At 47.9% G+C, this 27,375-nt stretch overlaps 10 protein-coding genes across 10 annotated transcripts; 6 read left to right on the forward strand and 4 right to left on the reverse strand.

The window, feature by feature from the left end:
- Positions 1 to 36: 36 nt before the first annotated feature.
- BO80DRAFT_421671 (deoxycytidine monophosphate deaminase) lies at positions 37 to 1,790 on the reverse strand. The gene is made up of 7 exons (XM_025718662.1): positions 1,638 to 1,790; positions 1,219 to 1,567; positions 798 to 1,159; positions 599 to 731; positions 453 to 540; positions 355 to 405; positions 37 to 298 (listed from the first exon to the last, which is right to left on the reverse strand). The coding sequence occupies exons 1-7, from the start codon at positions 1,657 to 1,659 to the stop codon at positions 251 to 253; spliced, it is 1,053 nt and encodes a 350-aa protein (XP_025579362.1). The 5' UTR covers positions 1,660 to 1,790; the 3' UTR covers positions 37 to 250.
- A 3,658-nt stretch (positions 1,791 to 5,448) lies between these two features.
- BO80DRAFT_451975 (cleavage polyadenylation factor subunit MPE1) lies at positions 5,449 to 7,567 on the forward strand (the record flags this gene model as incomplete). The annotated part of the gene is made up of 4 exons (XM_025721921.1): positions 5,449 to 5,620; positions 5,757 to 6,057; positions 6,120 to 6,220; positions 6,273 to 7,567. 4 exons carry the CDS (start codon positions 5,449 to 5,451, stop codon positions 7,565 to 7,567), a joined length of 1,869 nt encoding a protein of 622 aa, XP_025579363.1.
- A 449-nt stretch (positions 7,568 to 8,016) lies between these two features.
- BO80DRAFT_373440 (ornithine decarboxylase antizyme) lies at positions 8,017 to 9,230 on the forward strand. The gene is made up of 3 exons (XM_025716562.1): positions 8,017 to 8,392; positions 8,476 to 8,876; positions 8,962 to 9,230. The coding sequence occupies exons 1-3, from the start codon at positions 8,360 to 8,362 to the stop codon at positions 9,176 to 9,178; spliced, it is 651 nt and encodes a 216-aa protein (XP_025579364.1). The 5' UTR covers positions 8,017 to 8,359; the 3' UTR covers positions 9,179 to 9,230.
- A 215-nt stretch (positions 9,231 to 9,445) lies between these two features.
- BO80DRAFT_421675 (yippee/mis18 family protein) lies at positions 9,446 to 10,691 on the forward strand. Its single transcript, XM_025718663.1, has one exon. It carries the CDS (start codon positions 9,584 to 9,586, stop codon positions 10,289 to 10,291), a length of 708 nt encoding a protein of 235 aa, XP_025579365.1. The 5' UTR covers positions 9,446 to 9,583; the 3' UTR covers positions 10,292 to 10,691.
- Positions 10,623 to 12,405, reverse strand: BO80DRAFT_174120 (SHNi-TPR domain-containing protein). Its single transcript, XM_025713955.1, has 2 exons — positions 11,093 to 12,405; positions 10,623 to 11,018 (listed from the first exon to the last, which is right to left on the reverse strand). The coding sequence occupies exons 1-2, from the start codon at positions 12,143 to 12,145 to the stop codon at positions 10,722 to 10,724; spliced, it is 1,350 nt and encodes a 449-aa protein (XP_025579366.1). The 5' UTR covers positions 12,146 to 12,405; the 3' UTR covers positions 10,623 to 10,721.
- On the forward strand, positions 12,406 to 15,131 carry BO80DRAFT_174145 (DNA polymerase epsilon noncatalytic subunit). Its single transcript, XM_025713956.1, has one exon. It carries the CDS (start codon positions 12,667 to 12,669, stop codon positions 14,929 to 14,931), a length of 2,265 nt encoding a protein of 754 aa, XP_025579367.1. The 5' UTR covers positions 12,406 to 12,666; the 3' UTR covers positions 14,932 to 15,131.
- A 1-nt stretch (position 15,132) lies between these two features.
- On the reverse strand, positions 15,133 to 19,077 carry BO80DRAFT_174158 (mediator of RNA polymerase II transcription subunit 14). Its single transcript, XM_025713957.1, has 2 exons — positions 18,157 to 19,077; positions 15,133 to 18,093 (listed from the first exon to the last, which is right to left on the reverse strand). The coding sequence occupies exons 1-2, from the start codon at positions 18,856 to 18,858 to the stop codon at positions 15,460 to 15,462; spliced, it is 3,336 nt and encodes a 1,111-aa protein (XP_025579368.1). The 5' UTR covers positions 18,859 to 19,077; the 3' UTR covers positions 15,133 to 15,459.
- Positions 19,078 to 20,077: 1,000 nt separating this feature from the next.
- On the forward strand, positions 20,078 to 22,405 carry BO80DRAFT_421678 (MFS transporter). The gene is made up of 3 exons (XM_025718664.1): positions 20,078 to 20,115; positions 20,201 to 20,436; positions 20,486 to 22,405. Exon 3 carries the CDS (start codon positions 20,515 to 20,517, stop codon positions 22,180 to 22,182), a length of 1,668 nt encoding a protein of 555 aa, XP_025579369.1. The 5' UTR covers positions 20,078 to 20,115; positions 20,201 to 20,436; positions 20,486 to 20,514; the 3' UTR covers positions 22,183 to 22,405.
- Positions 22,406 to 23,322: 917 nt separating this feature from the next.
- Positions 23,323 to 25,317, forward strand: pdiA (protein disulfide isomerase PDI1). The gene is made up of 4 exons (XM_025718665.1): positions 23,323 to 23,758; positions 23,869 to 24,247; positions 24,339 to 24,778; positions 24,834 to 25,317. The coding sequence occupies exons 1-4, from the start codon at positions 23,511 to 23,513 to the stop codon at positions 25,195 to 25,197; spliced, it is 1,431 nt and encodes a 476-aa protein (XP_025579370.1). The 5' UTR covers positions 23,323 to 23,510; the 3' UTR covers positions 25,198 to 25,317.
- A 423-nt stretch (positions 25,318 to 25,740) lies between these two features.
- BO80DRAFT_174333 (uracil-DNA glycosylase) lies at positions 25,741 to 27,306 on the reverse strand. Its single transcript, XM_025713958.1, has 4 exons — positions 27,269 to 27,306; positions 26,681 to 27,144; positions 26,157 to 26,616; positions 25,741 to 26,094 (listed from the first exon to the last, which is right to left on the reverse strand). Exons 2-4 carry the CDS (start codon positions 27,046 to 27,048, stop codon positions 25,795 to 25,797), a joined length of 1,128 nt encoding a protein of 375 aa, XP_025579371.1. The 5' UTR covers positions 27,049 to 27,144; positions 27,269 to 27,306; the 3' UTR covers positions 25,741 to 25,794.
- Between the last annotated feature and the right edge of the window lie 69 nt (positions 27,307 to 27,375).

The raw sequence follows: 27,375 nt of genomic DNA on the forward strand, positions 1-27,375 counted from the left end.
CAGTAGAGCCGTTCTTACGTAATAGTTGATCGAGAGGTCAAAAGGTAGTTGGCCATATGTGACTATGATTAAGTCAAGTATATGATAGCAGCCCCGGAGGAGTTGCTGAACCATCGATCTAAACATTCCTTACAAAAGTCATCTTTTTGGAACTGTCTGCTTCCATGACGAATCAGCATCCCTGACCGCTGAGACTGTCCGGACTCGGCTCCAATAATCCGAATGAGACAAGTATCCAGGTATCAGCAGTCTACTTGGTATTCTCAGAACATTCGAGGTAAATAAGCCCATTTCGAGGCTGTCGACCATGAATTAACACCTTTAGAAGCGACGAGGATGGAGATGGGGTCATACTGGAGAGAATTGCCTGAGTTTTACACCAGCAGCCTTCAGAATGGCAGCGCTCTTCTATGGTCAGCTGAATGATGTAATGAGAATTGCTGGGAACATACATCCTTGTCCATATTGTACCCTTGTGAATATACGACTTCAGATATCCCCACTTGTGCTATTTTGACAGTACATGTCAAACAAGGGCAGCTAGTTCAATTTAGCAATGTATAATAATAAGCGTTTTGAGGTATGGCGATGGACGTACGTATCACAATAAAGTATTGCACCTTCGCGTATGCGCTCTCTTCCAGCCTCTAACAGCGCATTCTCCTCAGCATGAAGGCAGAGACAAGTTGATAACCCCATACCTCCACCTTCACCTCGGTTGCACCTTGGACCTGTTCAAAGTAAGTATCCTTTCATTGAATCAATAGCGGTGTATCTGGTGCTTGAAAGTCTCATACAGCCACCTTCATTGCAATTCTCGAGGTGCCTTGGCGTTCCATTATACCCTGTACTAATGACACGGCGGTCGCGAACAATCACACACCCGACCCTTCGCTTCATGCAATTACTCCGTTGGGCGGCCAGGGATGCTAACTCCATGAAATATTGATCCCAGTTGGGACGTAGCCGCTGTTCGTTGGCAAGACCGAGCGACTTGAGAGCTGCATGCAGTTCTTCCAAAGACGAGGATGAGTTAAACAACCGAACTTGTGCCCGATCAGTGAAATATGCGCGCCCGACGCCTTTCTCGTAAAGATGCCTTTCGTTCCATAGCACAAATTCCTCCAAAGAAGGGGGTTTGAGAAGTCTCTTGTGGCATCTGCGGTGGAATGTTAGTTTAACTCCATTGATGTCGTAAGGTAAACGAGGGGCTCAGGCCTGTCCGTAAGTCGCTTCCATCTCAGGCTCATCGGCGCGTCAACGCTCACCAGAAGGAAGAATGGGCGCTGGAGAAAACGATCCAAGACTGTAATGTCCCAAATATCTGTCGTGACCCAAAGCTCTTGCCATCTTTTGGTTACAAAGTCTAAGAGAGATTTAGAATCCTCGAATACTAGTTGCGATGACGAACTACTCTCATTTTCTGCAGACTCGAGCGCCTGTAGTTGACGAGCGCCGTCCGGTTCGCCACTTATTCGAGGGGGGCCTCCGTTTTTCAGTTTTAGAAGCCGGAATCCCTCTTTCTGAATGAGATACTCTGCGACGGCGTGCTTCCCAGAAGATATGGCTTCGCAGCACACCATTAGCTTATGTCGAGGCAGGAGAACTTGATACGGGCTGCTTGGCAAGATGCTAACCTCCACATAAGCCTATCAACATGATTACCTGCACAGTAAAGACAGTGGAAAGGAAAGAAAGATAAACAGGCCCGTGGTGGGGAGGGAGTTTAACAAAGCTCGAAGGAAACAATGTTACGAAAAACTTATGAAAATCAATAAGGGCAACGGGAATGACCAAAATACCATTTACAAAGGGGAATGTTATGAATAGATACTCCGTACTCCATACGTCTCATCCGTACTCCGTAAGGAGCGCCAGAAACCGGAACCTGTAACCTGTAATGTTGGTACATACATACACCGTAGTGGATGGTTGCGGGTTTGAAGGGTTCTGACCCAGCTAGTAGTCAATGTGTGAAATTCTCATTAATACAGAGTATGGCAGATCATATTCAAAATCCTGCCTACGACACTGCTACACCATATGAAAGGAGATGCTTAGTTACAGCTTCCTGATTGTTATCTAGGTATCAATCCGGATCTGTGGTATGGGCTGCTCATCGAATGTGTTGGATGTTCAAAATCTGCCTAACTACTCGGTTAACCCCTTTTCTGGGTCCCACTCTCTGTGTTAACCTCTTGCCTTATACAGTAAAGTGCCCTTACTTTATATGAGTAAAATAATATCAACTTATTTACTATTCTATACTCTTAAATCCTTATATGAGAGACCTTTTACTCTATACTACTTTAAACATAGATCTAGAGTCCCTAATAGTTCTAATTGCCCTAATTACTTTAATTATCCTAATCATTCTAATCAGTACTCTGTGCAGACAATCTATAGAGTATATAAGACTTTATAGTATAGATGAAGAGATTAATCCTATGATTCCTACTCTATATCATGCTATACGAAATAGGTGGAGTAGCAAAAATGCAAAATAACTACTAAACTAGTATAGAGGCTAATCGAGTATCCGGACTCCAAGAAATGGGCTAACCAAGTAATTAGGCAGTTCGAAATCTATCCACATACTACTTTTATTCCTGTGGGATACCGATCAAGTAATAACTACATAGTACATACTCTGTACAAAGGACCTTTGAATGTCTAAGTTTTATCTTCGCTGTTAACTCTGGATCTACAGAGAACCATCTCCGGACTTGAAATGCCAATCCATGAGGAGTACTCCGTAGTTTCACCCCTACTCTGTGCATCCCAGTACCACTGAGGTATCCACCGAAGAAAAACCCTGGAATCGAGCATTATTCCACTGGAGAAGCCTAAATACATAGCACATCATGGACAAGTATATTAATTTGAACCCATGGCATGGCAAAGTTTACATGACAAGTGCTAGGTGCTTTCCCATGCAGGTCGCTAGTCCCACAAAATACTGCTCGTTTATGAAACTAGGTCATGTTTGCAGTCGCCCACAGTCCAAGGCATTGATAAGGTGAGAACAGGTGATATATCTTGAATCATGTGATAAGTAGATTGAGGAATCCATCAGATGCTAAGTGCGCTTCAACAATATACAGTAGTGTATGTGTGAGGCTTGGGCCCCTCACGTGACTCATCTCTCCCGTGAATGGGGTTTATAGGTGATGCGCACTCTAAGCAAGTGGCTTAGAGTTCTAGTCTTTTGCCAGATAGCCTAGGTGGTAGCAACTAGATAGAGCCTGGTACGATTTACTTTAAAAGCGCACTTAGAGTGGATCGTGACAGTATGACCTGTAATCAAGCCTCAATATTCAATAATATCATATTAGAAAAATCTTCCCCTGAACTATTCCAAGTTACATATAGAAATTGGGTGTTCTAGAGAAAGAAAGAAAATTGATGATTTGTTTGTTCTTAAATCCTTAAGGATGCTAAATACGAAAACAAGTATTCGCTGTATGGCGGCTATGGTCCGCCGTGGGTACGGTGTAAGTGCTGATAGATAGATCGCTGCCGGCCAAAGATTATAATCATGAGTCAATAGATTCAAGACCCGCATCACTTGTATGGATACCCACTGGCTGGCCAGGTCTTCACTCTCAGGTGTTTCCAAACTATCATTAAATATATTACAAAGGGTGTAGACTCCCTTTGAGCCTGTAACCAGGGAAAGGCTGGCCTGTTGCTTTATTCTAATATTCTTGGCGATGGGGAGTCTTAACGACTTGCACCATGCTATTGAGACATCCAAGATTTTTAGGAATGATTAGCTCTTTATCTGTTAATTTATTTCTCTTTTGTCTTTCTTCGCTTCCTAACTATCTATAGTCTTTAGTATGGTTAGCTAACTTAAAGATATTCACACTGAAAACTAGTTTTCGAAGAGCGCTAACGCTGAGAAATACTAGATCAACTTCTAGATAAGGAAAGTTTATAGCTCTAAGTCTTTTTATTAGTCTACAGGAATCATGAGTCTAGCCTTCTAATTAGTTCTTCTTATTATCTTCAATATGACTTGTATATATTACTAATACATACTACTTTAGTTTCCTAGTAGAAGGGGGTTTAGAGAGAGAGGTCAGCTAGAACACCCCTAGAATGTATATTCAGACTGTAGATCTGAACCAAATCTCTATGTGGATTCAAGCTGTAGGTCTGAATCAAGTACAGAGTACTATACTAATAAACGCTTGGCGGAGCCCTTGACAAGGCCCTTAAGGAGCCCTTTTAGTCTATTAGAAAGACTTTGACTAGGTGCTTTTAAGAAACATGTTATAAGATGCGTACTAAAACGCTTTGGAATGCCTTGAGCTGTGCGCGAGACTGTAACCTAGTATATACCCAGCCAATTACTCCGTACCTATTCTATGAAGTATGAATGTCCTATGTGGGGAGATTGGGAAGAATGTATTAATTGTTTACAATTTGATACTACTCTGTGAAAGAAGATACAGGAATTGGATACATTATGACATCAAGCTGTACGGCACTCATACAGCAACATGCACATATACTTATTGGTTATGTTATCTTGGACGTAAGAATACGCAGTAGATGGCAGGTACCCGGCCCGACCTCGGACCTAGTCCATGCTTTCCATATCTGGTGTAGATCCACGTGACTACATGTGCTAGGTTGCCACCACGGAGACCAACCGTCCCCGAACCGCTCAACGGGCTTTTGGTTCTGTCCTCATAGCCCCTACACATATTCTGGAGAAGGCGCTGATTGTCTAGGACTTCTAGATATATTCTCTACTGATATTGTGCTCTCTACTCGGATATTTATGTATTGGTAATTATACCGATCAATTCGACCGCGGCACATTTGTTTCCCATCACACAAGTCTGCTTTGGCATAATTCTTTTCCCAAATTCCTTCTTCATTTTCTTTACCTCATTGCCTCGTTCCCATTTCACTTCCTGCAGTATTCACTTTCTTCGATCTTGCCTGTCACATCTTGCATGATCATCTCAACCTTTCCACAGCAAAGATTCCAGGGAGACCTTACCCATTGAGCTCGATTATTTGCAAGTGCGAATTCAGATGGGTTTGGAAGACTTTGCCACATCTTGATAGACTGGCAAGTCCGTGGAGCCTTCTTCAACTCACACTTTCTTACTACAGAATACTAGCTGGCCTTGTCTCTGTATCCACCAGACTTTACCTTGTTTGTATGCAGTGAACACTTACCTTCCCGTCCAGCATTCGAGACGCGTCCCCGAACTATTGAGTTCGAGCAACGTCCTCGATATCTCTAAGCATTTAAGAGAGGAAAGAGGCTACACGTCATAACTGTCATCTGCAATTTACCAACCATTCCGATTGTTGCTTGTTCTCATTTGTCTGCCTTTGTTTCTCGTGTATCTCTTGTGAAAGTGGCACCCCTCTATTGATCTAATTACATTCACAACATCATCATTGGACGTGCAATTGAATACAATGTCATCCTCTGTTCACTTCAAGTTCAAGTCTCAAAAAGAGCCCTCAAGGGTAACTTTTGATGGCACCGGTATCTCTGTCTTCGAATTGAAACGAGAAATTATCAATCAGAGTAGACTGGGTGATGGGACTGACTTCGAGCTGTCTATATACAATGAAGATACTGGAGAAGGTTAGTTGCTTCTGGAAACTGATATGATATGGTTTTACTGCTCTTGTCTCGGACCCCCCCCCACGGTTGCGTGAGGAATGTTCGTGATGGAGTGTAAAAAAAAGGCCATGAGAACTAACTGTTACTTTTACAACAGAATACGACGATGACACCAGCATAATACCACGTTCCACGTCCGTCATAGCTCGGAGACTACCTGCATCTCGTCCAGGGAAGGGTGGTGCTGCTCGTTATGTTTCTGGGAAGATGCCGGTCAATGCACGCAGTGCACCCCGTAATGATCAGCTTCCGTTAAATCGAGCAGCTCCCAATACTAGCTATCCTGTCAGCAATGGCGTTTTAGAGCTCAATAATGCCCAGACAGAAGAGGAGAAGATCAACGCATTGTTTACCCTGCAAGCCAACCAATGGAAAGAACAGCAGCAAGAGATGGCAAAGTAAGTGTCTGTGTGAGTGTCGATTTCTTGTTGTGCTGACGAGCTATCTTCCTCCTCAATAGTGCTACGCCTGTTCCATTCGGCCGTGGAAGGGGCAGACCTTTGAACGTTCCTGACCACCCCCCTCCTCCGGGGTACCTCTGTTACCGCTGTCGCGAGAAAGGCAAGCTACTACGGAACATCATTTTAGGAGCGAACTAACAGTATCAACCCAGGCCACTGGATCCAAGCTTGTCCTACAAATAACGACCCCAAGTTTGATGGGAAGTACAGAGTAAAGCGATCAACTGGAATACCTCGCTCACTCCAAACCAAAGTCGAGAAGCCAGAGTCCCTCACCCTGGACGGATCAAATGAAGATCCAAGAAACACAGGCGTCATGGTCAATGCTGATGGTGACTTTGTTATTGCTAAACCTGATAAGGCAGCTTGGGAGTTGTACCAAGAGAAGGCCAAAGCCTCTGCGGCAGCGGCGGCTGAAGCAGCAGCAGTGGAGTACAGCAAAGAACTACAAGCACGTGGTTTGGAGTGTCCGATTGACAAGCGAATGTTTCTAGAGCCTACAAGAACACCATGCTGCCGAACGACATACTGCAATGATTGTATTACCAATGCATTGATCGAGAGTGATTTCGTATGCCCTGGCTGTGGCACGGAGGGAGTACTACTTGACAACCTTTCCTTTGACGATGAAGCTAGCACCAAGATTAAAGAGTATGAGGTCGAGAAAGCGGATTCAAAGAAGGAGAAGGAGAAGCAGCCGACAGTCGAGAATTGCCAGTCCAAAGACAAATTAGTCGTCTCAGCTGGAGGCTCTGTTGCAACACAAGAGCCCTCGTCACCAATTTCGGCTACTCAACCTGCCCCTTCAAACAAAAGACCCGCAGAGGATGAATCCCCTCATGCTGCTCCTGGTGCATCAAGTCCTAGTCTGTTATGCAAGAAACCGAAAACAGACGGGAAGGTCGGTGAACAAAGCGCCCAGATCAACGGGTCAGCGACCGGATTTTCAACGTTCCCTTTCGGCCAGCAGATGCCGTTTGGGGGGTTTGGATTTATGCAGAACCAGGGCATGCCTGTGATGCCATTGACTGATCCTAGCTATACCAACGAGAGAATGGGATTTATGAATATTATGGGAGTGCCTTCATCTAATGGGTTCTCACCTAACATGGACCAGGCGTGGAATCCCATGAATGCTATGAATTTCAGTCATGCTCAAGGACTGTATGGTGAGAGTGTCAACGGTTATTCAGCACCGAGTATCTATAATGGTGTTGGGGAGCCGTCCATGAATATGTTCCACATGCCCCAAATGGTGGGAATTCAGCCAAATTCTGGTCTTCCACAAGGTTCCGGGGTAGGCCGCTTCTCAAACCAACAGCGAACGGCGTTTAGTACGCCCTTTGCCAGAGAAGAAGACACAGCATATTTTCGACAACCTGTTAACCCACAAAGACACCAAGCGAGACACCGGAGAATAAGGCCAAGCGATTATCGAGAGCTATGATGAACTATGGAGGATAGGTGTCTGTCGGACAACTTCGTGTGTGGTAGGCCCCGGTCTCCAATCATACATACTGTTCTAAACTTTTCTATTGTACTTTCTCTTCTGCTTGAATTTGCCCTTGCTGTCTGTTTCATCATGGTGTGAAGAAGTGCGTATTGCAGCCGATGTACTCTGGATTATCTGCACTGTTGGAGTTGAAGTGGTGAGAGGGTTGTTCTGGCTGTAGTAGGACTGTTGTTGATGAACCTACCGAGTTTACCAGTGTAATATCAGCATAACGCCAGCAATATATTTTCACATTAGAGCCTAGCGACTGTTGATACATTAATGGGCTGCATCATACGTTCCTGTGAGCCTTGATAGCTCTCCTGCGTGCCTAAGGCGGGAGAGGTCAGATGACATGCCTCCTTACCGACTTGGGTCCACCTGTCACTCGAGTTCTCCAGAGCCCACGGGCCACTCTCTATTCACGCGCAGTTTGTTCATCCCTACCGTGCTTTTTACCATCCTCGTTACACTCGCAAAGTGGCATTACCTTCTCATTCTCCGTTCGATTATCTGTGAAACCACTCGTTACCGCTTGTCGAGGTTCTACAATAACCTACGTATATTAAGGAGCGCTCAGCCACCCAGCAAAATAAACTACTAGGCTCTGCTCTAGCAGATTGATCATCATGGCCAAGTCTTCGAATTACAGCAGTAGTACCCGAAAACAGTTGCAGTGTACCCCTGATAAAGCTCCTCAGGTGCTTGCCAGTTGTTATAGCGTCAACGCCTCGACATCCGTGATTGATGGTTTTCACTACTGCACTACCACGGGGGCAGGTAAGATTATATTCGATCCAACCCAACAGTCTGCCCTCCTTTATCTTCAAACTGAATGCTGATTTGTATCATCTGTTATTCAGGAACACAGTGGTATCCCTGAGGTCCCTTCGGGGCCAAAGACTTCTTCAAGTCCTCCCTTTGAACTCTCCATTGCTCCAGGCATGGGGATTAGTCGACCGGGCAATATATTACCGGAATATAAAGGGGAGGCAATGCATACTATCCCGGGAGAGTGTGAGAGGCTCTTCTGTGACATATTGTCTGCGATTTTCCTTGGTGAGAGGAGATTATCTAGACAAGAGTTGCTTGGGGTAGATGCGTCTCAAGGCCAGCTGAATAATATGCCGGTCCAGAAGTGGTTTGAACTGTTGGATTATACCAGTGATACCATCCATCGAGGGTTTGTTACCAACCTAAGTGGTGAACCAACGTTATTTGTTTTCCTTGCAGAGAACGCGCTCGGCCACGGCCTGAAAACTGGGTACGTACATTGAAACCTCCTTATTGGGATATTGAAGGTATGACCTTGAGAACATTACTGACACGCTACAATTTGCCCTTCAAAGGTTAATCGCCCTGTTTGAGCTTGCTAATATATCTGCGTTTGGGTGCCCTCAAATTGTGGCGTGCGTGCCTCGTTCCCACGACGCAGTTGAACTCGAAGCTGTAAGGAATCTTGGTTGGTGTGGATTTAACTTGACTACCTTGCAACCGTGGAGTGCTGAAAGCGGCATCGAATGCTCTCTTAGCACCAAGTGGCTTTTCTTGGATGCTGAAGTTTAAGTGTTCCTATGTAGCATCTAGCTTATTGATAGTGAATGGCAAGAAAGGAGACAGAACGGTTTTCTCAGTAGGCCCCAAATTGAATTATGTTCTAGTGACGTAAGCTATAAATGACCGGACTATTAGCGGTCGCGCTCGCTCCAGAGGTACGGGATATCTACTATGTAACTTACATCGATCAGATGATCTCCAACGCTAGCCTGCCAAGGAGCGGGTGATGACCTCAGTATGATACCCACCTGAAGATAACTGTACCTACTGTTTCCCACACGCTAGATGCTAGCACTCATAACAAAAACTCTTATACATCTTCACTCACTGTTGTAGTTTAGTTTCGAATTGCATCTCCACATCTTGACACCCTCATATACTTACTTGAACAAAAAGCAACAGCTCAAAGCCCCCATGTATCCTAAATTTCTACTCCGACCTACTGTCTTCCGTAACAGACAGCCAAATGTGGGGTCCAGGGGCTCAACTTCGGAAGTAGGGCCCGGGCCATCTCTGGAAACAAACGACGGGAAGTGCTTGGATGGCCATGTCTCACGTATTCGCTGTTTGTGCTGCGCAGCAGACATTTGCTTCACATCGCAAATAATCAGCAAAGGGTTCACAGGCCGCTATGGCCGTGCATTTCTTGTGTCTGGGGAACCCATGACCAGCGCAATCACTATGAAGACTTCGCCCATTGATTCCCTTCCAAATACCCTCATACAAAAGCCCGTACCGCGACGGTTGGTCACAGGTGCGCATACAGTAGGCGACATCAACTGCGCCCTTTGTGGAAATGTGCTCGGCTGGAAATATGTCACTGCTGAAGAAGAATCGCAACGCTACAAGGTCGGCAAGTTCATCTTGGAGACTGAAAGGATTATGACATCTTCGTCTTGGGAATCCCCATCTTACATCGACTCAGCAATGCTATCTGCGTCTCCGGGCTCTGGAGAGGGACTATCGGGAAACTCAGGGAATAGTATAGAATTCGACAGTCAGAATGAGGACGAGTGCGAGGACTTGTTTGCTGGAGTCTGGAGCCCTGGGTTGGCCATGCGGCGGAGGAATCGCAAACTGCCCGAACGCCGGCCTTCTATATTTGGAATGACGACTCTATGATATTTCTCGTCCTTGGGAGGTCTATGTGACTATTTCCGACAAAGTACGATATGATTATCTATGATTTCAGGTCTCCTGTAGAGAGCCCTATCACTAATAACTATAATTCGCCTTCTGCGAGCCCCCTTCTCCCTCTCCTTCTCCCCATTTTCTTTCTCGTCCCGTTTTCTACACGATGGGATGTAGGGACGAATGATACTTATAATGATTGAATATTGTGATGGTCGGGTCATACTTGCTGTTATTACCCCTCAATCCGTTCGCTAAGCCTCGCTCAAATGGGTATCATATCAGTATTAATGATCATTTGGAGCCAACGTCAACATGACCGTGTTAGACCCTTCGTCCTAGGTGCCACAAACGATGTTGGACAAAACATAAAGAGAAATAACAATTCGAGGTCCCTTTGTAACTAATCAATGTACGATAATCATCGACGCTCATCGCCTGTGTCATTCAGTCGGGGTTTTTTTACGTCACTGCCCTCAGGTTCCCCCTGAGCCGATCGTTTTGCCGGAGTATCACTCTTCTGGGATGGTTTGTTGGCTGAAGGCTTTCTTTTGATAAATGCAGAAAGGTCATTCGCCTCTCTGGCGACAGCATCAAGCCGGGCCTTTTGCTGGGACGGGGATTGTCCCACGATTTGACCCAAGATACCATTCAACATAGTGTCGTTTCTATCACCATAATCGGCAGTGGATACTGGTGGACGTCGGAGATCGGTAAGCTGTCAATCATGGTAAGAATCTGCGGTTTGAATATACAAGATGGGAGGGAAAGCAAGGCGAGCCGGCCGCTTACCCTTTGCTCCATGTCTGCTATTATCTCTTTAACATTTGCTATTCTTCTCTTCATAGCGGTCACCTTGTCTTCTTCCAGGGAACTATCGTCGTCCAGCTTTTTTTGTTCTTGACTCATCCTCAACCGGCAGCTTTCAATGGCCTTTTCCATTTGTGTTGCAGCTTCCTTTCTCATTTCCTCATCAACCTGGCCCTGGTTACCACTGTCCTCTTGAGCATCATCATTCCCATTATTGACAGACCCAAATTCTAGGGCAAGCGATAGCTTATAGTGACATTCGGCAACACAAGGGTCTTCCATTGGAAAGAGAGACTGCCTTAATTCAAGAGCAGTCCTCAAGTCCGTCACCGCATCTAGGAATCTCTCCGCTTCCAACGAGATCTCTGCTTGTAGATCATAGGTGTCCGCGAGACGTTCTCTGACATGCTTGAGGTCCAAGGATAGATCTGTAGATTTCCCTTTTGCAGATTTCTCCTCTATTGCGTTCACCTTTTTGTGATATAGTATGCGTGCCAGGTCAAGAACTTCAAAGGCGTTGGCAAAATCATCTTCGTCATCGGCGGCAGCTTCCTCGCCATCGGCATCGTCTTCAGAATCTGAATCCTCGAAATTTTCATCGCCTGTGAATTGAAAGTATGGCTTGGCTGGAACATCTCCAGCCTTTGTCTCTTGGGCCTCTGATAGCTCTTTAGCTGGGCTCTGGGCAGCTGCCTTTTGAACAATTCCCGTGATTGATGTCGATCCAGCGGATGGTCTCTCAACAGGCGCGTTACTTGGTTGTGCATGGGGCTCTCCAGCTACTTTCGATCCAAGCACATCGCTTTTGCTGACAGCAACGTTGTATAGAGCTTTGCCGTAGGCATATAGTAAGTCGGCATTGTCGAGAGCCAATTCTCCGTTTATCATGGCCTGAAGTTCCGTGGCCTCGGAATATAGCTCGGCGGCGGCGTTAAAATCCTTGATGGCATCCTTAGCGGTAGCTTGCTTAATAAGTTCATCCAAGGATGCTCGAAACTTGGCACTGTTGTCTTCCGAGGGTGCGCTAGGCTCCATTGTTTCTGGCGGCAGATGTTGATAAGAGGACGGGGGACTGCGGACCCAAGCGGAGAGAAGTGCCTAAATCTGAGGCGAGGAAAGACAAGAGGCCGAGAAAGAAAAAGCGCAAGCCAGGTAAGTTGAGGATGCTGCTTAACGAGTCGCGTGTATGTGTGCGGCACCGCCTGGCATAGAATAAAAGTGATGTGTGGTATGCCGGAAGTTGAGAGCAAATTGAGGACGAGGGCCTTGGTCATAAAGTGGAAGAAATCGCGTGGGCGACGCGCGCCGCCGTCGCCGCCATCACCAGGACCACGCGTTCAGCTCGATCTACCCCGTCACTTTCATCCAGGTAGGTAGGTATATGGCTACCAAGTCAACCAGCACTAGCAAGAACACCTCGTATTGACAGCAGATCTGCCAGATTTACTTGTCTTGTTCATCATAGTCTTTCTTCTCCTCCACCCTCATTCTATTTCACCCTTTCCGAGTGCCACTCCTCCCTATCGGCATCGCTTCCCTTGGAGATCTCGCCAGAAATGGTGGACTCGAATCCTGTCCCTTCATCCTCACCAGGGTTTGGAACCCCCGCCTTCCCCTTCCGAAAGAGCAGGCCCAGTGCGCTCCCTACAAGGACGTCAATCCTCCCCATACTGCTTCCTCCTTCGACTCTCCGGCCTGTGGCCTTCCGTACTTTCACCCGCAAGCACAACCTGACGATTTCATCCTCTGCGCTTCAAACTCTAGCGGCATTCGTGGGAAAGCATTGTGGCTCGGGATGGCGCGAAGAGGGTCTCGCAGAAAGGGTACTCGATGAAGTGGCCAAGGGCTGGAAAAAAGCTGGTGGTGGCGTCATTGTCGATGAAGGTAAAGGGGCCTCGCTGAGAGCTATTTTACAGACCTTGGAGGGTAATATGAGTGGGGGTAGGGTTGTTCCTGGGAAGCAGACTTCGGCAGATGAGGTCCCTGGGGGAACGACAAGCCCGGGTCAGGGCAGCAGACGCTCGAGAACAGAGACCCCATTATCTGCGACGATAGCGCCGGAAGGTGAAGATTTAGTAGAGAGCCCCGACTCAACCTCACACCCGAGACATTGGATCAGGGTCATTGAAGCATTTGAAATTCCCCGATTGACCTATAATGCGGACAAGAAATACTTCGAAGTTGCGAGATCGAAACCCACGCTATTTCCTCCGTCCTCTCAGAGGACTAATCTGTTCAGAGACCGTTATAACATTGTTCATCAACGTTTGCTTCGGCACGAGTCGTTCCAGTTACCATCCAGATCTTCCGGCATGTTGCAACAATCATCATCTTTCTCAGCGTTCAGTCAAGGCTACAAGCTCACACCAATCGCAAATCTACTCGGGAGGAATGGTACATCACACCTGATTCTCGGCTTACTTTCGGTGTCACCCACGGGAGACCTGACTGTGAGTGACTTGACTGGGAGCATCGCTCTGGATCTTAGACACGCGCGAATGGTGCCTGGAGATGGTGCCTGGCTTGCTCCGGGCATGTTTGTCCTCGTCGATGGAATTTATGAAGAAGAGGAGAACATCAGGGGATCTACCCTGGGCGGTAATGCCGGGGTGGGGGGAGCCATTGGGGGGGTCTTCATGGGCGTTTCCATATGTGGCCCTCCCTGTGAGCGACGGGAGACATCGCTGGGGATGAATAACCAACAAAATGGCAGAGAGGTCAGCTCTAGTGGAGGCCTCGGATGGATTGATTTTCTGGGAGTCGGGAGTGAGCGTGCACGTGGTCCAAGAATGAGACAGATTGAGGCACAATATCTACAAGACGCGCATGGAAGCGCCAAGAGTGGTCGCCGGCTAAGAGTGGCCGTTCTGGGCGAAGTGAACCTTGATAATATGCGGACTTTCGATGCGTTGAGGAGAGTTTTCGGTGTTTATAATGATTTGCGTCTGGAGGAGCGGCCAAGCATATTCGTCCTGACCGGAAACTTCGTACAGAAAGCTATTATAAACAGCAGCGGCCAGGCGGGCAGCATCGAGTACAAGGAATATTTCGATGCGCTTTCGTTGACACTATCCGACTTCCCTACATTGTTGCAGCACTCGACGTTCATTTTCGTTCCAGGCGATAATGACCCATGGTCATCGGCTTTTTCAGCCGGTGCTGCTTCCTCGATACCGCGCCATGCAATTCCAGAGCTGTTTACTACCAGGGTGAAGCGTGCATTCGCTACTGCCAACTCACAAGTAGACCCTACCCGGTCATCTGAGCCACCTGGTGAAGCAATCTGGACATCAAATCCTTCCCGCCTTACCCTATTTGGGCCCGTCCATGACATTGCAATATTCCGGGACGACATATCGAGTCGACTAAGACGCAGTGCCGTGAATCTTTCCTATGGCACCGACGACGCTATGGGTGGAGAAGATGTGAACGCGGCCCCTAAAGATATCAGCCCTCTGAAATTCAGCGACCGGGCTAGCGACCAGAGCCTACAGGCAGGCACCAACTCTTACATAGCCTCATCTGCCACGCTCTTTGCTCGAAAGCTTGTGAAATCAATCCTAGACCAAGGGAATCTGTCGCCCTTCCCGCTTTCTTTGCGGCCTGTTCTGTGGGACTATGTCTCCTCATTACAACTGTATCCGCTACCCACTGCACTTATATTGGCTGACCCCGAGGCTGCGCCGTTCTGTATAACCTATGAAGACTGTCACGTGATGAACCCCGGGAGGCTTGTTCCGGACGGAGAGCTACCAACTGTTCGATGGGTCGAATATGATGTCCTTAGGAATCGAGGCAAGGTAAAGCAAGAACGCTTGTAGCCGGATCACACACACCCACATTATCATAGGAGTCGAGGGAGTTATGGAGCTTTTGGAAGTCAGGACGGGTCTAAGGCGCTGAGTGCTTGAGATCTTTCTTTTTTTCTATCCTCAGCTGGGGCTCTAGGCAATGAATTTTCGTGTACATATTTGAAGTATAGTGTGATAATGACAGCTACATGCGATGAAAATGCAGCCATTCTTTGGCTCATAAGAGATATACAATAGCAACATATTGTTGCTTTCAATCCCCGGACTTCATAACATTTTCCCACACTTATATTAGAAGATATTCTTTCCAGGAAATGAGGCTCAGCCACAAAGACAAGCAGATATTTCAATACTATGTTAACTGGCAGGAAACAGGAGCTTCTAAGAGCAAGGACCTCGATTGTGGACACTGTAACAGCACCAAATGATAGTTGGCGTATGAAAAGTACATTTCAACGTACGAGGAAAAGCCATACTCGAGGGGCGTTGCTTAAGAAAAGGTGCCCGTAAGCGTCAAGGTAGTAGCCATGGGGAGCTTCAGTCAATCATTATGATGTCCTCTTTGGGTGTTGCACTACTAGCGTGGGACTGGGCGTTCTTGTTGTTTGGAAGGGTTGCAAGAGAGTCCTGATGCTCAGATTTGGTGCCATCCATATTCTCCTTTGCTCTCGCTGACACCGAAAGCTCGGTAACGTTCGATGTGCCAGGGCTAACAGCACCGCCTGTAGGCTTGTGTCCGGAATCAGCTCGGCAGGCAGCGAAGCACTTTTCAAGTTCTCGCAGGAGGTTTCCGACTTGACTGGCTTCTGAAACGACTCCACCCTCAAGCCCTCGCCAACCATCACCCTTTGAGGTATATAGTGCCTCTCGGAGACGAGTTGCGATCTTGTGTTCTCTACTGTTCTCTTGAGTGCTCACATCTCTAAGTACCCAGACCCAACGGCTTTGGTGTGAAGCAGCGACCAGTTGAAACAGAACCCCTTCATCAGGGTAGTGAATTTGGTACGATCTGGCGTTACGCACTGTAACTTGCACCCTCAGGGGCTCACTGTAAGACGGGTTCGCCATTAGCTGGTCCAAAGCCCTCATAAGAGGAAGTGTAAGCGTCAGAAGCTCAACCATAGCCTCCAATCCTGCCTCGGTGGAAGCTTGATTAAGACTAGATGCGAGAGATTCCTGAATCCGCCGATGTGGATTATGGTGGCCAAACTGTATGTGTAGACGAAGGCGAAATAACGACTCGGGGCTAGATGCAAGATCGGTGGGATTGAGTTCGATAAGAGAGTCATTACTAAACAGATCAATATTGATGCTAGCCGAGAGATCTCTCTCCGGACCATAGACGAAGGATATGCTCGATAGCGAAAAGGTCCGGACCTCAATTTTCTTCCGTTGTAGGGATTCGAGAATTGAAAGCACGCATTCAAGTCTCTGTAAGCTTTCTATAAGATTGACGATGACGGGGTGGCCAGCAGGCGCAAGCAAACGTATCGCAAAGCCACCGCCTTTCTTTTGAAATACTAGCGAGCGATCCCAGTTGGAAATAAGCTGGCCAAAGGCACCCATAGGGTTGGCCAAGCTTCCATAGGCTACCATAATAGCGCACTTCTTGCGAGGATCAATTCCATGAAAAGCAAGGCGAATGGTGTCTTTAAAGGGGCTCTTTCTCTTTGCATTAACGGGCATGGCTACCCGAAAGACACTGGGAAGATATGATGCATCGTATCGAACTAAGATGTCTGGGACTCGAAGATCAGGTTCGATGGTCAACTTGTGCGGAGGAGGATAGAACTTGATGGCTTGCAAGCCTGACAAGTAGCGGGCATTAGAATGGATAGCCAGAATTCCTGAAAGACTGTGCCCAAGGTCCGCAAGGGACGTGTCATCGATTTTATGCAGCGCAGGGTAAAACCCATTTGTCACAACCTGGGCGAAGCGGAGAACAGATTGGCCACGTCTGCTCACATCGAGAATGGAAGGGCTTTTCGCAATCACCGTTGGTCGAAGTTGCACAACCCACCAGCTATCCCCGTCCATGCTGCTAGTCGCTGCCACGATCCAGTTACGCTCCCAGAGGTGATGAGAGAAGCATGCGAATCGCAGGATGTTTGATGGGAAGATCTTGCGAAAATCAATCTTCCATGCCCTCGGGTTCAGCGGCTCAAATCCTAGCATTTTGACCTTGGATTCAATTTCCTCTATAGCCGCATTACAACGAAGTCGAGCAACACGGGAAACAATGTCATCGGCGGAGGACTTTTCGAGATTGCGGTCACCATCAAACCGCTCCGAAACACTCGGAGTGGTTGACAAGATAGAAATCCCGGACATCGGTTCAATGGAGACTCGAAGATACTTAGTTTCAGTGAGCTGGACATCGAGTAGACAATCGCCGGGCTCAGTCCTTGTAAGCTGAGCCCGCAAGGACAGGTGGCCAATCGAGTAAAGTGAACTGTGTCTTATGCTGCTGTATGCCGAAGAAAGAACGTGAGAGACATGTAGAGCAATGACACTCCGAAGGAGGCTCTCCATAGAGAGGTTTTCTGCATCAAAATCAATGTTTTCACACGAAACCTCATTGCCATCTCTCATCCAGCGAAGCCCTAAAGACGGCAACCCAGAGCTTCCGCTGCTTGGCCTGCAGAACCCGCCTTTTATTCCGATCTCAAGCCAGCTTTTAGCTCCAGGTTTCAGTATCCAATACTGTACAACGAGCGTTCGGTGCAACAACTCAACACGCAAAACGTCGGACCAGGAACTTCTTGCCAATTCGGCAGCTTGCTTGAATAGTATGTTAACTTTATTGGTTAATACCAAGTTATGCAGTATCTCGAAACACCCGGTCAAGCCGCTATTCTGAAGCACATCATTGATTTTTATCTCAAGCTCATTCAAGAATCGACCCTTCGGGACTGATGGCGAAGGGAAGAAGAGGAAACGAATGTCAACGAAGAAAAACTGTGAAGCTTCATCCTCTTCACCAATGGAAAGGTCAAGTTCGAATTCACCAGGGACAACGAATGTGACCCGGCCGTCGTGAACACGATAGGTCCTGAAAGATGGAGGTATCTTCTCTCGCACTACGAGTCGCACGCCGATCAATCGGTTGATTTTCTGTAACTTTCTGAGTGTTTCCCTGGCCGTTAGGTGTCTGGGAGGCTTGTAACCGAGCTAAAATACGACGCAAGAGAAAATCAGAGAGGAACTAACAACCCGGAATAGCGTGGAGCTTACATTGGACATTGATTCCACTTTACCTTTGGACAAGACTTCCAATGCGGTTTTCAGATCGGGGTTTGCTACCTGGGCCTGCACAAGGTCTCTTTTCATATCCCCAACATACTGCAGGGCCCCCGTGTAGGCTTGGTGACGGGTGCGGATGAAATTTTGGATATCAATTAATTTACTCACATCAGCTGCTTGTCGACTCCATTGAGAGAGAACGAGAAGCTTAATGAATTCAGCTCTTTTAGCGTGCGAAAATTCTAATAATCGAAGCTTCTTTCGTATATTTTCAGGGGATTGATTGCCCGAGGACTTCCCGCTGGTGGGAATTGGCGAAGAGTGAAACTCGTGAGCATTCACTTGGATATCTGCCAGTTCAGTGATCAAATCGGATAGATCGTTCCAGCACTGCTGAACGGACCTATTCACGAGCTTCGAAAAAGGAAAGAAGCCCTGTGTTATGTGTGGCAATTCAGGCGCTCCTATAGTCTTCCTTGATGCATAATGGACCGGGGGTGCCTCGATGGCTCGGTCATGACTGGTGTTCTTTCCCACTCCATTAACATGGGTTTGACCAGCTTGTGAATTGGTAGCACCGTTGAACCGGGCAGTTTCTCCCCGGGCATACGACTGCCCATCCTGAGAAAAACTGCTACCTGGCCTGTGTCTGAGTCCGCCAATACTGGCATCGTCCATGACGACTCCCGGCATGTTCTGTACAGAGACTTGCTCTTCGTTGTCTTAAGCCCTCCCCTCCTTTACCCCTCGCGCAGCACAAAGCGAGCGACCTATTGGAGGGCCTATTCTGGTACCGGAGGAGCTGGCACTGGGGTAGGAGGGAAGCCGACTATGTGCACGTACGTCGATTGAGGACTTCAATGTGATGCCATTTATGCACCATCGACCAGAGCTCAACAAGGAGTCTCGATATTGATTATCTTATCGACAGATTGTAGCTAGACCGTTATGCGCTCAAAGTGGATAGCGTGGGATGGCTGATATCGAGTTGTTGCGTGCTCCTTGCTCTTAAATGATTCTCAGGCCGAGACAGTGGCTAGGCGCATGAGTTTGGCGGACGCGCACAAGCTACAGGTGGATCTTGCTAGGCGCGTCTCCTGAATCAAGTCTCGAGGCGTCAGATACGCGACGTCAGCCCGTGACGACTGACTCCAGAGTGATATGATAAAGGATATTCAGCAGCGAAGGCGGGGAGACAAGTGAAGTCAGAATAAATTTTTCAGTGGAAAGGTTATTCGTCAAGCGAGAGGCAAGGGTGTATATATTGTAATCACAAGCGATGAGGGGAATAGCAATACGCTTGCATGGAGGGTCCAGGGTCTTTGAAGCGCTTGTGAACACTCGAGAGATGAGGCCTGCGCGATGCGATGCAAATGCATGAGCACGGGACCAACCAGCGACTAAGGATTATTGCCTTGGTGCCTTGATCGCTGTGTCGTAATATTACTTGGCCTTACCTAGGTACTAAACCATCTTGGTCCTCGGAAAGGGTCGGGCGCAATAATACTAGCACAATACGCTGCATTCCATACCATGCTGACTGGCTAGGCCTTCCACTCGCTAGTTAGTTAGTACTGCTACGTACGGAGTAGTAAACCTGGTAACTACCTTAAGCTTATTAGGTAAGAACGGAGTACGGAGTACTCCAACTCGACCCAGAGTTTCCAAGCTTCTTCCATTCTTGTTCAGGTATCAACCTACCCTGCTTCATACAGTGTAGTCCATTAGGAATTTATCGGATCCTTGATCCTTGCCCAGCTGAGTCTTGGTCTTGCCGCTTGTAGGTAGTCTTTACTTCATTATCCTCCCGTCTTTTAAGCTTTACGACACTTGCCTTCAGGCCACATCATCAATACTACTATTCCCCCCCCCAACCTCGGACAGTCTCAATCTGACCGCAAACCAACAATAGTAATAAGTAGTGACTTCGGTTACATAGCCACCATTCAGGTGTGTGAGATATGAGCCTATCATACCACCAAAGCCCATGTGAACAGTCTTACGAGATTCCCTGTACATTGACCAGCTTCTACAGAATACAGACAATCGTGATTAGAGTGTGCTTATCCCGGAGAACTGATGGATATGTGAGCGGTTCATAATGCAGTCTTGCTCCAATGTACAGGAAGAACAGGTCGCTTCACCCTGCTCTCCGCCACAATTTCCGGGAGACGACACCCGGCCAACATCTAGGAAGGAACTCGCTGGGTGGTACAGCTATGGCTGGGCTGCAGAGGTTTTTGCAGTGTGCGCTATGGGTATAAGCTCCCTGTAGAGGCCCTCAAATTGTGCCTTTATACTTTCCTCTAATCTGTTATAGGGTCCTTTCTCCCCATTACGCTAGAGCAAATGGCTCGAGAACGCGGTGTACTTTTGTCGGACAAGACGACCCCGTGTAGCGCTACTTGGAGCACCGTACAAACCACTTCAGTGCCAGGAACTTGGAACCAGCTTTCTTATGTCGCTTCATATGCACAACCTGACATACCGAAGTCAAGCCAGTGCATTGTCCATATTCTCGGTATCGAGGTCAACACTGCAAGCTTCGCTATGTACACATTCTCAGTCAGTGTTCTAGTCCAAGCTATCCTGATAATATCAATGTCAGGTGCTGCCGACCACGGAAGCTACCGCAAAATGCTCTTGGTGACCTTCGCTCTTATCGGTTCTGTTTCCACGATGCTGTTCCTTGCTGTCGTTTCGAGGCTATATATACTCGGTGGGCTCTTCGCAATTATAGCCAATACCTGCTTTGGGGCTTCTTTTGTGCTCTTGAATTCGTTTTTGCCTCTTCTGGTTCGCCATCATCCTTTGTCGCTCAGAGGACATAGTGATGAGGGCCCGCTCCCCCTAACCGACAATAATCTTAGCCCTTCAGCCAATGGTCCAAGTCATGCTGAAAATTCGGAGACAACAGCGCTGCTTCAATCTGAGCAGAGTTACCGTAGCCCTCCTCCAGATGACGCCAGCGAATTAATCCCCACAAGAATTTCTCAGGAATTGAAGCTATCTACAAAGCTGTCGTCGAATGGAATCGGCATTGGCTATATCGGCGCAGTCATACTGCAAGTCATTTGCATTCTTGTCGTTATCAAGACTCACCAGACGACGTTTTCGTTGCGACTTGTCCTCTTTCTCATTGGGCTGTGGTGGTTCATCTTTACAATTCCTGCGGCGATATGGCTACGTCCCCGACCCGGCCCTCCCCTGCCACATGAGAAGAAGCGTGGGACATGGGTCAGCTACATGGCATATGCCTGGAAATCACTCGGTCGGACCGCAATACGGACTCGGCACTTGAGGGATATTTTGCTGTTTCTGGCAGCTTGGTTTCTTTTGAGTGACGGCATTGCGACAGTCAGTGGAACGGCCGTCCTCTTTGCGAAAACTCAATTGGATATGCAGCCAGCTGCATTGGGGCTGATTAATGTGATTGCCATGATTGCGGGAGTACTTGGAGCGTTTTCTTGGAGCCTTGTGTCGCGAGCATTCAATCTCCGTGCATCACAAACCATAATTGCTTGCATTGTTCTATTCGAGCTTGTACCACTTTATGGTCTCTTGGGATTTATTCCAGCAATCAAAAGGCTAGGTTACCTGGGCCTTCAACAACCATGGGAAATGTACCCATTGGGCGTTGTATACGGGCTTGTCATGGGTGGACTCTCGTCATATTGCCGGAGCTTTTTCGGAGAGTTGATTCCTCCAGGCTATGAGGCGGCATTCTATGCTCTATATGCCATTACGGACAAAGGTTCCAGTGTCTTCGGGCCTGCGATTGTTGGAATAGTCACAGACCGTTATGGTGATATCCGACCAGCCTTTGTCTTCCTCGCGGCTTTGATATTGCTTCCGTTACCGCTTATGCTACTAGTTGATGTGGAGCGTGGAAAGAGAGACGCACTTTCACTTGCAAAGGAACTTGAGGGCAGACAGAGTCTGGAGGAGACGCCAGACTATGGAACCGTACCTAATTGTTTGTCTCGTGGCGAGGACATAGTGGGACAAAGTGATTGATGGCCATTTGATGCCGAGCGCATGATCCTTGGTCTACTTTTGAAATGAGGTAGCAATGTCTGGATGAGTTATTTCGTCTCCTAGCCACTTATGTTCTGCCCTGCTCAGGGCCCATCTGCGGCGGTTGACATGAGATTGGACTAAACCATACAAGCCTTTCTATGAGTGGGTGAACATCGACCCGGCTGGTTCTACCAATATCGAAAGAGTACTATACTGTTGATTGTTGAGCGTAAGCTGCAATTCGTCCCATCATTTAGTGTCCAGAGTATTCCGTAATTTGCCAGAAGAACAGCAATGTGAGCGGGGCCGTGCGCAGATCCTCCTGCTAGAATGGTGAGGTGAATACTTGAGACATTGTCATGGAATGTACGGAGTACGGAGTAGCTAGCTTGGCCATGTCTGCCCATCTAGGAGGACCACAGGAGCAGGCTTTATGCTAGAAAGATGAAAATCGTAAGCAGATGTCACTATGGAATCTCCAATATTGAACTCAAGGCTTAATTCCAATATGTCTGTGACTTGAGCAGATGCATATTCACCCAACTAAACAGTAGACAACTGCATTAATGTTGAGATTATGGAGCACTCTGAGAAACCAGGGGCCTGGATACCTGTTACTTGAGAAATTCAGTATGTGCGGCAGGTCAGTAATTACCCAAGGCGCAACTATGAAATAAACAAGGGTCCCGTTCTGGGGCCAAGGCGTTCACTGCACCAATACTCCCTATCTAGATAGTACCTATCTAGTAGGAACTGTTAGGTACTCCGTACTCCGTACCGGCTCCATTCAGGTGCCTTGTACTAAAAAAGTGGGTAAGTAGCTTACAATACCTACCACCTGGCCGAGCTTCGATAGCTGATGTACCAGGGGTACTTTTCTTAACATAGAATATTACCATTCCCTTGGTAAGTCCCTTGCTGTACTTGGCGGGTCCGAACGAGCCAGTCAAAATGCCTAGCAGGCAGCTGACTGCAGAAAGAACAGACTGTCCTCAACGCCTGTCCATACCTTAGCTAACCTAACCGACCGACCTACATTTAAAGAACTAATTTACCTTCCCATACGCTCCATCGGCATTTTCTCTTTAGGTAGCTTCTGCTCTGCGCGTGGCCTCCCTCCTCTAACCTTCCCCCACAGGCAGTTGATAGTTTATCATTCCTTTTGTCTGTTTCGTTTCCTGACCGAAAATACCCGTACGACTTGCTGCAACATGCGCTCGTTCGCGCCCTGGCTCGTGAGCTTCCTCGGAGCATCCGCCGTGGCTGTGGCTGCCGACACCGAGTCCGATGTTATATCGCTAAACAAGGACACATTTGATGAGTTCATGAAGGAGCATGATCTCGTCCTCGCGGAATTTTTTGCGCCTTGGTGTGGTCACTGCAAGGCCCTTGCACCCAAGTATGAGGAGGCAGCTAAAGAGCTGAAGGCGAAGAACATTCCCTTGGTCAAGGTTGACTGCACTGCCGAGGAGGATCTATGCAGGGATCATGGCGTCGAAGGCTACCCGACCCTTAAGATTTTCCGTGGCGTTGATTCCAGCAAGCCTTATCAGGGAGCTCGTCAAACAGAATCGTGAGTATTAACCTGCTGTTTTGACAGCATAGAGTTTCAAGAGGGAAAACGTCGCTGGAACGAATTTATTATATACGTGATAAGGCACTGACGCATTGTGATTCTCCTAGGATCGTTTCCTACATGACCAAGCAATCGCTCCCCGCGGTGTCCTCTGTGAACGAGGAGAATCTGGAAGAGATCAAGGCCATGGACAAAATTGTTGTTATTGGCTATATCCCGTCCGAGGACCAGGAAATGTATCAAGCATTCGAAAAGTACGCCGAATCCCAGAGAGATAATTACTTGTTTGCTGCGACAAATGATCCGGCCATTGCGAAGACGGAGGGTGTTGATCAGCCGTCTCTCGTGCTTTACAAGGACTTTGATGAGAAGAAGGCCGTTTACGAGGGGGAGATCGAGCAAGAGGCTATTCACAATTGGGTGAAATCCGCTAGTACGCCCCTTGTTGGCGAAATCGGCCCTGAGACCTATTCCGGCTATATCGGGGTGAGTAGAATTCAGATGTTAATGGAACAATGCCGCGAGTTCCGGCGTCAGCCATTACACATGCTCACTTCCTTCGCTAATATTTGTATAGGCTGGAATCCCACTGGCGTATATCTTTGCCGAGACTCAGGAGGAACGCGAAAAATATACTGAAGAGTTCAAGCCCATTGCACAGAAGCACAAGGGTGCTATCAACATTGCTACAATTGACGCCAAGATGTTTGGTGCCCACGCCGGAAATCTCAATCTCGACCCCCAGACGTTCCCAGCATTCGCTATTCAGGACCCTGCGAAGAATGCCAAATACCCTTACGATCAGTCAAAGGAATTGAACGCCGCCGATGTGGACAAATTCATCCAAGATGTCATTGATGGGAAGGTCGACCCTAGCATCAAGTCGGAGCCGGTTCCCGAGACCCAAGAGGGTCCAGTCACAGTTGTCGTGGCCCACTCTTACAAGGAGCTTGTCATTGATAACGACAAGGATGTCTTGGTCGAATTTTACGCGCCATGGTGTGGGCACTGCAAAGCGTATGTCTTCCGCATAAACTATGTCTGAAGCCCAGGAATCTGACCAACCTCATAGACTTGCTCCCAAGTACGACGAACTCGCAGGCCTTTATGCAGGCCACCCTGACTTCGCGGCCAAGGTCACCATCGCCAAGATCGACGCAACGGCCAACGATGTTCCAGACCCTATTACTGGCTTCCCTACTATCAGGCTCTACCCGGCTGGCGCCAAGGACGCTCCTATTGAGTATTCTGGCTCACGCACCGTGGAAGATCTCGCGAATTTCGTGAAGGAGAATGGCAAGCATAAAATCGATGCTTTCGATGTTAGTCCCCAGGAAACCCAGGAGGGCGGCGATGTGACCGATGCGTCTCCTGCGACTCAGGCCGAGACTCCGGCTGCCACAGAGGACGAGGCGGTGGAGCATGATGAACTGTAAAGGGGTCCTTCAAATCTGATTTTAATCACTATGCTGTATCGTATCACTAATTACCCAAATATCGAATTTCACTATAAACATGTTTAGAATATTGACCGTCTACACCCACCACATCAACAATTTTTCACATAAGCAAATGATGAGCTGGGTAGCTAACTATTTTCAAACATGCCCAGTATGCGGTATGTTGGTGCGAAATTCCAGGTGCCAGTATTCAAGTCTCCAAGCTAGCAAGAACAAGATATGAGAGTATGTGAGCCCCCAAGCTCATGGACTAGTAAAGTGAAGCCGTGCCTCATCGTTTCTAAAATGAGAGCTATAGCTGACCCTCCCACTGAACACAGTGCCCGAAAAAGTAACATGGGTGAGAAGAGGACAGTTACCATAAGCACTCAGTACCGAAGCCACTCGCCATATTGCCCTCCGGTCAGGTCTCATGGAGTCACGAGCGTCAATCATGAGCCACATACAATTAAACGCGCAGAATGATGACTGGACCATGACGTCTCAAATGTTTATGGCTCTTTCGGGAGTCAGTGATGACGCCAGCTTATGTGAACGAAGCATAGAAGTTGCGAGCGCATTCAGCATTAGCAATTACCTAGCCGTCTCCGTTGCTGCTAGGGCTTCCAGCGCATCGAGGTCATCTTCAAATTCGTCAGCAGTGTCAGTAGACCTGGCGGGGTTTGCTGCCTGGCCAATTGTTTCTTCAGCGAAGCCAGCGTCTGAATTTTTTGCGGTGGACTTTTTAGAATTGTCAGTTGAAGCCGGGCTTTGGATGGTGGCAAGAGGAGCACTGGGTTTGCTCTTCGAAGTCAAGGCCCAGTCGATGATCTCGTCATCACCATAGCGTTCAGCAAGCCACTCGTTGCATTTTTTGAAGTGCTGGTTTCCATACTGCCGATCAAACCAACCATCAGGATCTTATCGTGAACAAAATGCGGTATGGGTCTACTCACGAATCCTCTTGATGCACTTAATGGACTTGGGTGAACAGATTGCAGGACATAATGCTTTGCTCTATTGATGCCTGTCACGCGCTTCCCAGCAGGCGTGCCCCACGCAAGGAAGACAACCCCGCGTGTCCGTACGCGGGCCACCAACTCTATGGCTTTCTGGGTAAACAACTCCCACCCCTTATTTGAATGGCTAGCAGCCTGATGTGCGCGAACAGTCAAGCAGGTGTTAAGCATTAACACACCTCGCTCGGCCCAGGGGATGAGAAGGCCGCCCTTGTTTGCAGGTCTTTGGAAGGAGGGATAGTCATTACTGATTTCGGTGAAGATATTGACGAGGGAAGGCGGAGCGGGGGTTGGAGGGCGGACGGAGAATGCAAGGCCATGGGCCTGGTTATGATTATGATAAGGATCTTGGCCGATTATGACTACCTTTACTTTGTGGAGAGGTGTATGACGGGACCTGAGATAGGGTTAGCGGCGCAACGCTGCAACTGATACTCACGCAAGAGATGATAGAGCTGTACCAGGAGTAGATCTCGTCTTCAGGAGGGAATACTTTAGTTCCTGATTGCTTTTCCTTCTGGAGGAAGCGTTTCAGTGCCAGGAACTCCGGTTTCACCACTTCGTCCTTTAGCTGTGCCAGCCAGCTCTCGTCCAGGGTGTCAATCTCAAGTTGAAGGAGCTCCTTTTGCTCAGAGGTTAATGAAGCCACCCATTTCTGCTTATTAAAGCTAGAAGATGACGATGTGGTCGATGACATTTGATTAGTAGACTTGGCCTTGGGGATACCAAAAAATGAAGTGATGCTTCCATTGCCCTTGGGTTTCTTCGGGTCAGCCGATGGTGCCGTCAAATGATTAGCATCACGTTTGGTGCCTGCTCGACCGGTCATGTTGCCGACAAGTTCGTTCAACCTTTTGCAGGCGATTGTGAGAAAGGATTACTCAAGGAGTAAGCCTGCCAAAGGGAGGAGGGATGAGGTATGAGACTGGGGCAAGGGATGGGAAATAATCGAAGGTATCAGCCAAGTTAGAAAGGAAAATACGTGGGTTCCGAAGCAGGGCAAAGAAGCAGAGAGAGAGAATGGACAACAATGCGCACGACAGACTCACTTGCGAAACTGTATCCTTCTGGGGACGGGGAAATGCATGGGAATGGATACTGGCCGGCAACGCGTTGCTGCGCGAGCCCACGCGTAAATCGGCGTCCCTGCCAGATC

Source organism: Aspergillus ibericus, assembly GCF_003184845.1.
Source record: "Aspergillus ibericus CBS 121593 unplaced genomic scaffold BO80scaffold_4, whole genome shotgun sequence".
Classification (NCBI taxonomy): Eukaryota; Fungi; Ascomycota; class Eurotiomycetes; order Eurotiales; family Aspergillaceae; genus Aspergillus; species Aspergillus ibericus.

Bases quoted from the DNA above. Each gene is read 5' to 3' on its own strand.
- BO80DRAFT_421671 (XM_025718662.1), bottom strand. From the start codon at position 1,659: ATGTTGATAGGCTTATGTGGAG. The intron at 1,568-1,637 runs GTTAGCATCTTG...TGTGCTGCGAAG, and splicing joins GTTGATAGGCTTATGTGGAG to CCATATCTTCTGGGAAGCAC. The intron at 406-452 runs GTATGTTCCCAG...TGACCATAGAAG, and splicing joins GGTACAATATGGACAAGGAT to AGCGCTGCCATTCTGAAGGC.
- BO80DRAFT_373440 (XM_025716562.1), top strand. From the start codon at position 8,360: ATGGTTTTCACTACTGCACTACCACGGGGGCAG. The intron at 8,393-8,475 runs GTAAGATTATAT...TCTGTTATTCAG, and splicing joins CTGCACTACCACGGGGGCAG to GAACACAGTGGTATCCCTGA. The intron at 8,877-8,961 runs GTACGTACATTG...TGCCCTTCAAAG, and splicing joins GGCCACGGCCTGAAAACTGG to GTTAATCGCCCTGTTTGAGC.
- BO80DRAFT_421675 (XM_025718663.1), top strand. From the start codon at position 9,584: ATGTATCCTAAATTTCTACTCCGACCTACTGTCTTCCGTAACAGACAG.
- BO80DRAFT_174120 (XM_025713955.1), bottom strand. From the start codon at position 12,145: ATGGAGCCTAGCGCACCCTCGGAAGACAACAGTGCCAAGTTTCGAGCA. The intron at 11,019-11,092 runs GTAAGCGGCCGG...CATGATTGACAG, and splicing joins TAGCAGACATGGAGCAAAGG to CTTACCGATCTCCGACGTCC.
- BO80DRAFT_174145 (XM_025713956.1), top strand. From the start codon at position 12,667: ATGGTGGACTCGAATCCTGTCCCTTCATCCTCACCAGGGTTTGGAACC.
- BO80DRAFT_174158 (XM_025713957.1), bottom strand. From the start codon at position 18,858: ATGCCGGGAGTCGTCATGGACGATGCCAGTATTGGCGGACTCAGACAC. The intron at 18,094-18,156 runs GTAAGCTCCACG...GTCGTATTTTAG, and splicing joins AAGTGGAATCAATGTCCAAT to CTCGGTTACAAGCCTCCCAG.
- BO80DRAFT_421678 (XM_025718664.1), top strand. From the start codon at position 20,515: ATGGCTCGAGAACGCGGTGTACTTTTGTCGGACAAGACGACCCCGTGT.
- pdiA (XM_025718665.1), top strand. From the start codon at position 23,511: ATGAAGGAGCATGATCTCGTCCTCGCGGAATTTTTTGCGCCTTGGTGT. The intron at 24,248-24,338 runs GTGAGTAGAATT...ATATTTGTATAG, and splicing joins CCTATTCCGGCTATATCGGG to GCTGGAATCCCACTGGCGTA. The intron at 24,779-24,833 runs GTATGTCTTCCG...CCAACCTCATAG, and splicing joins TGGTGTGGGCACTGCAAAGC to ACTTGCTCCCAAGTACGACG.
- BO80DRAFT_174333 (XM_025713958.1), bottom strand. From the start codon at position 27,048: ATGACCGGTCGAGCAGGCACCAAACGTGATGCTAATCATTTGACGGCA. The intron at 26,617-26,680 runs GTACAGCTCTAT...ACCCTATCTCAG, and splicing joins GAAGACGAGATCTACTCCTG to GTCCCGTCATACACCTCTCC. The intron at 26,095-26,156 runs GTGAGTAGACCC...TTTGATCGGCAG, and splicing joins TAAGTGCATCAAGAGGATTC to TATGGAAACCAGCACTTCAA.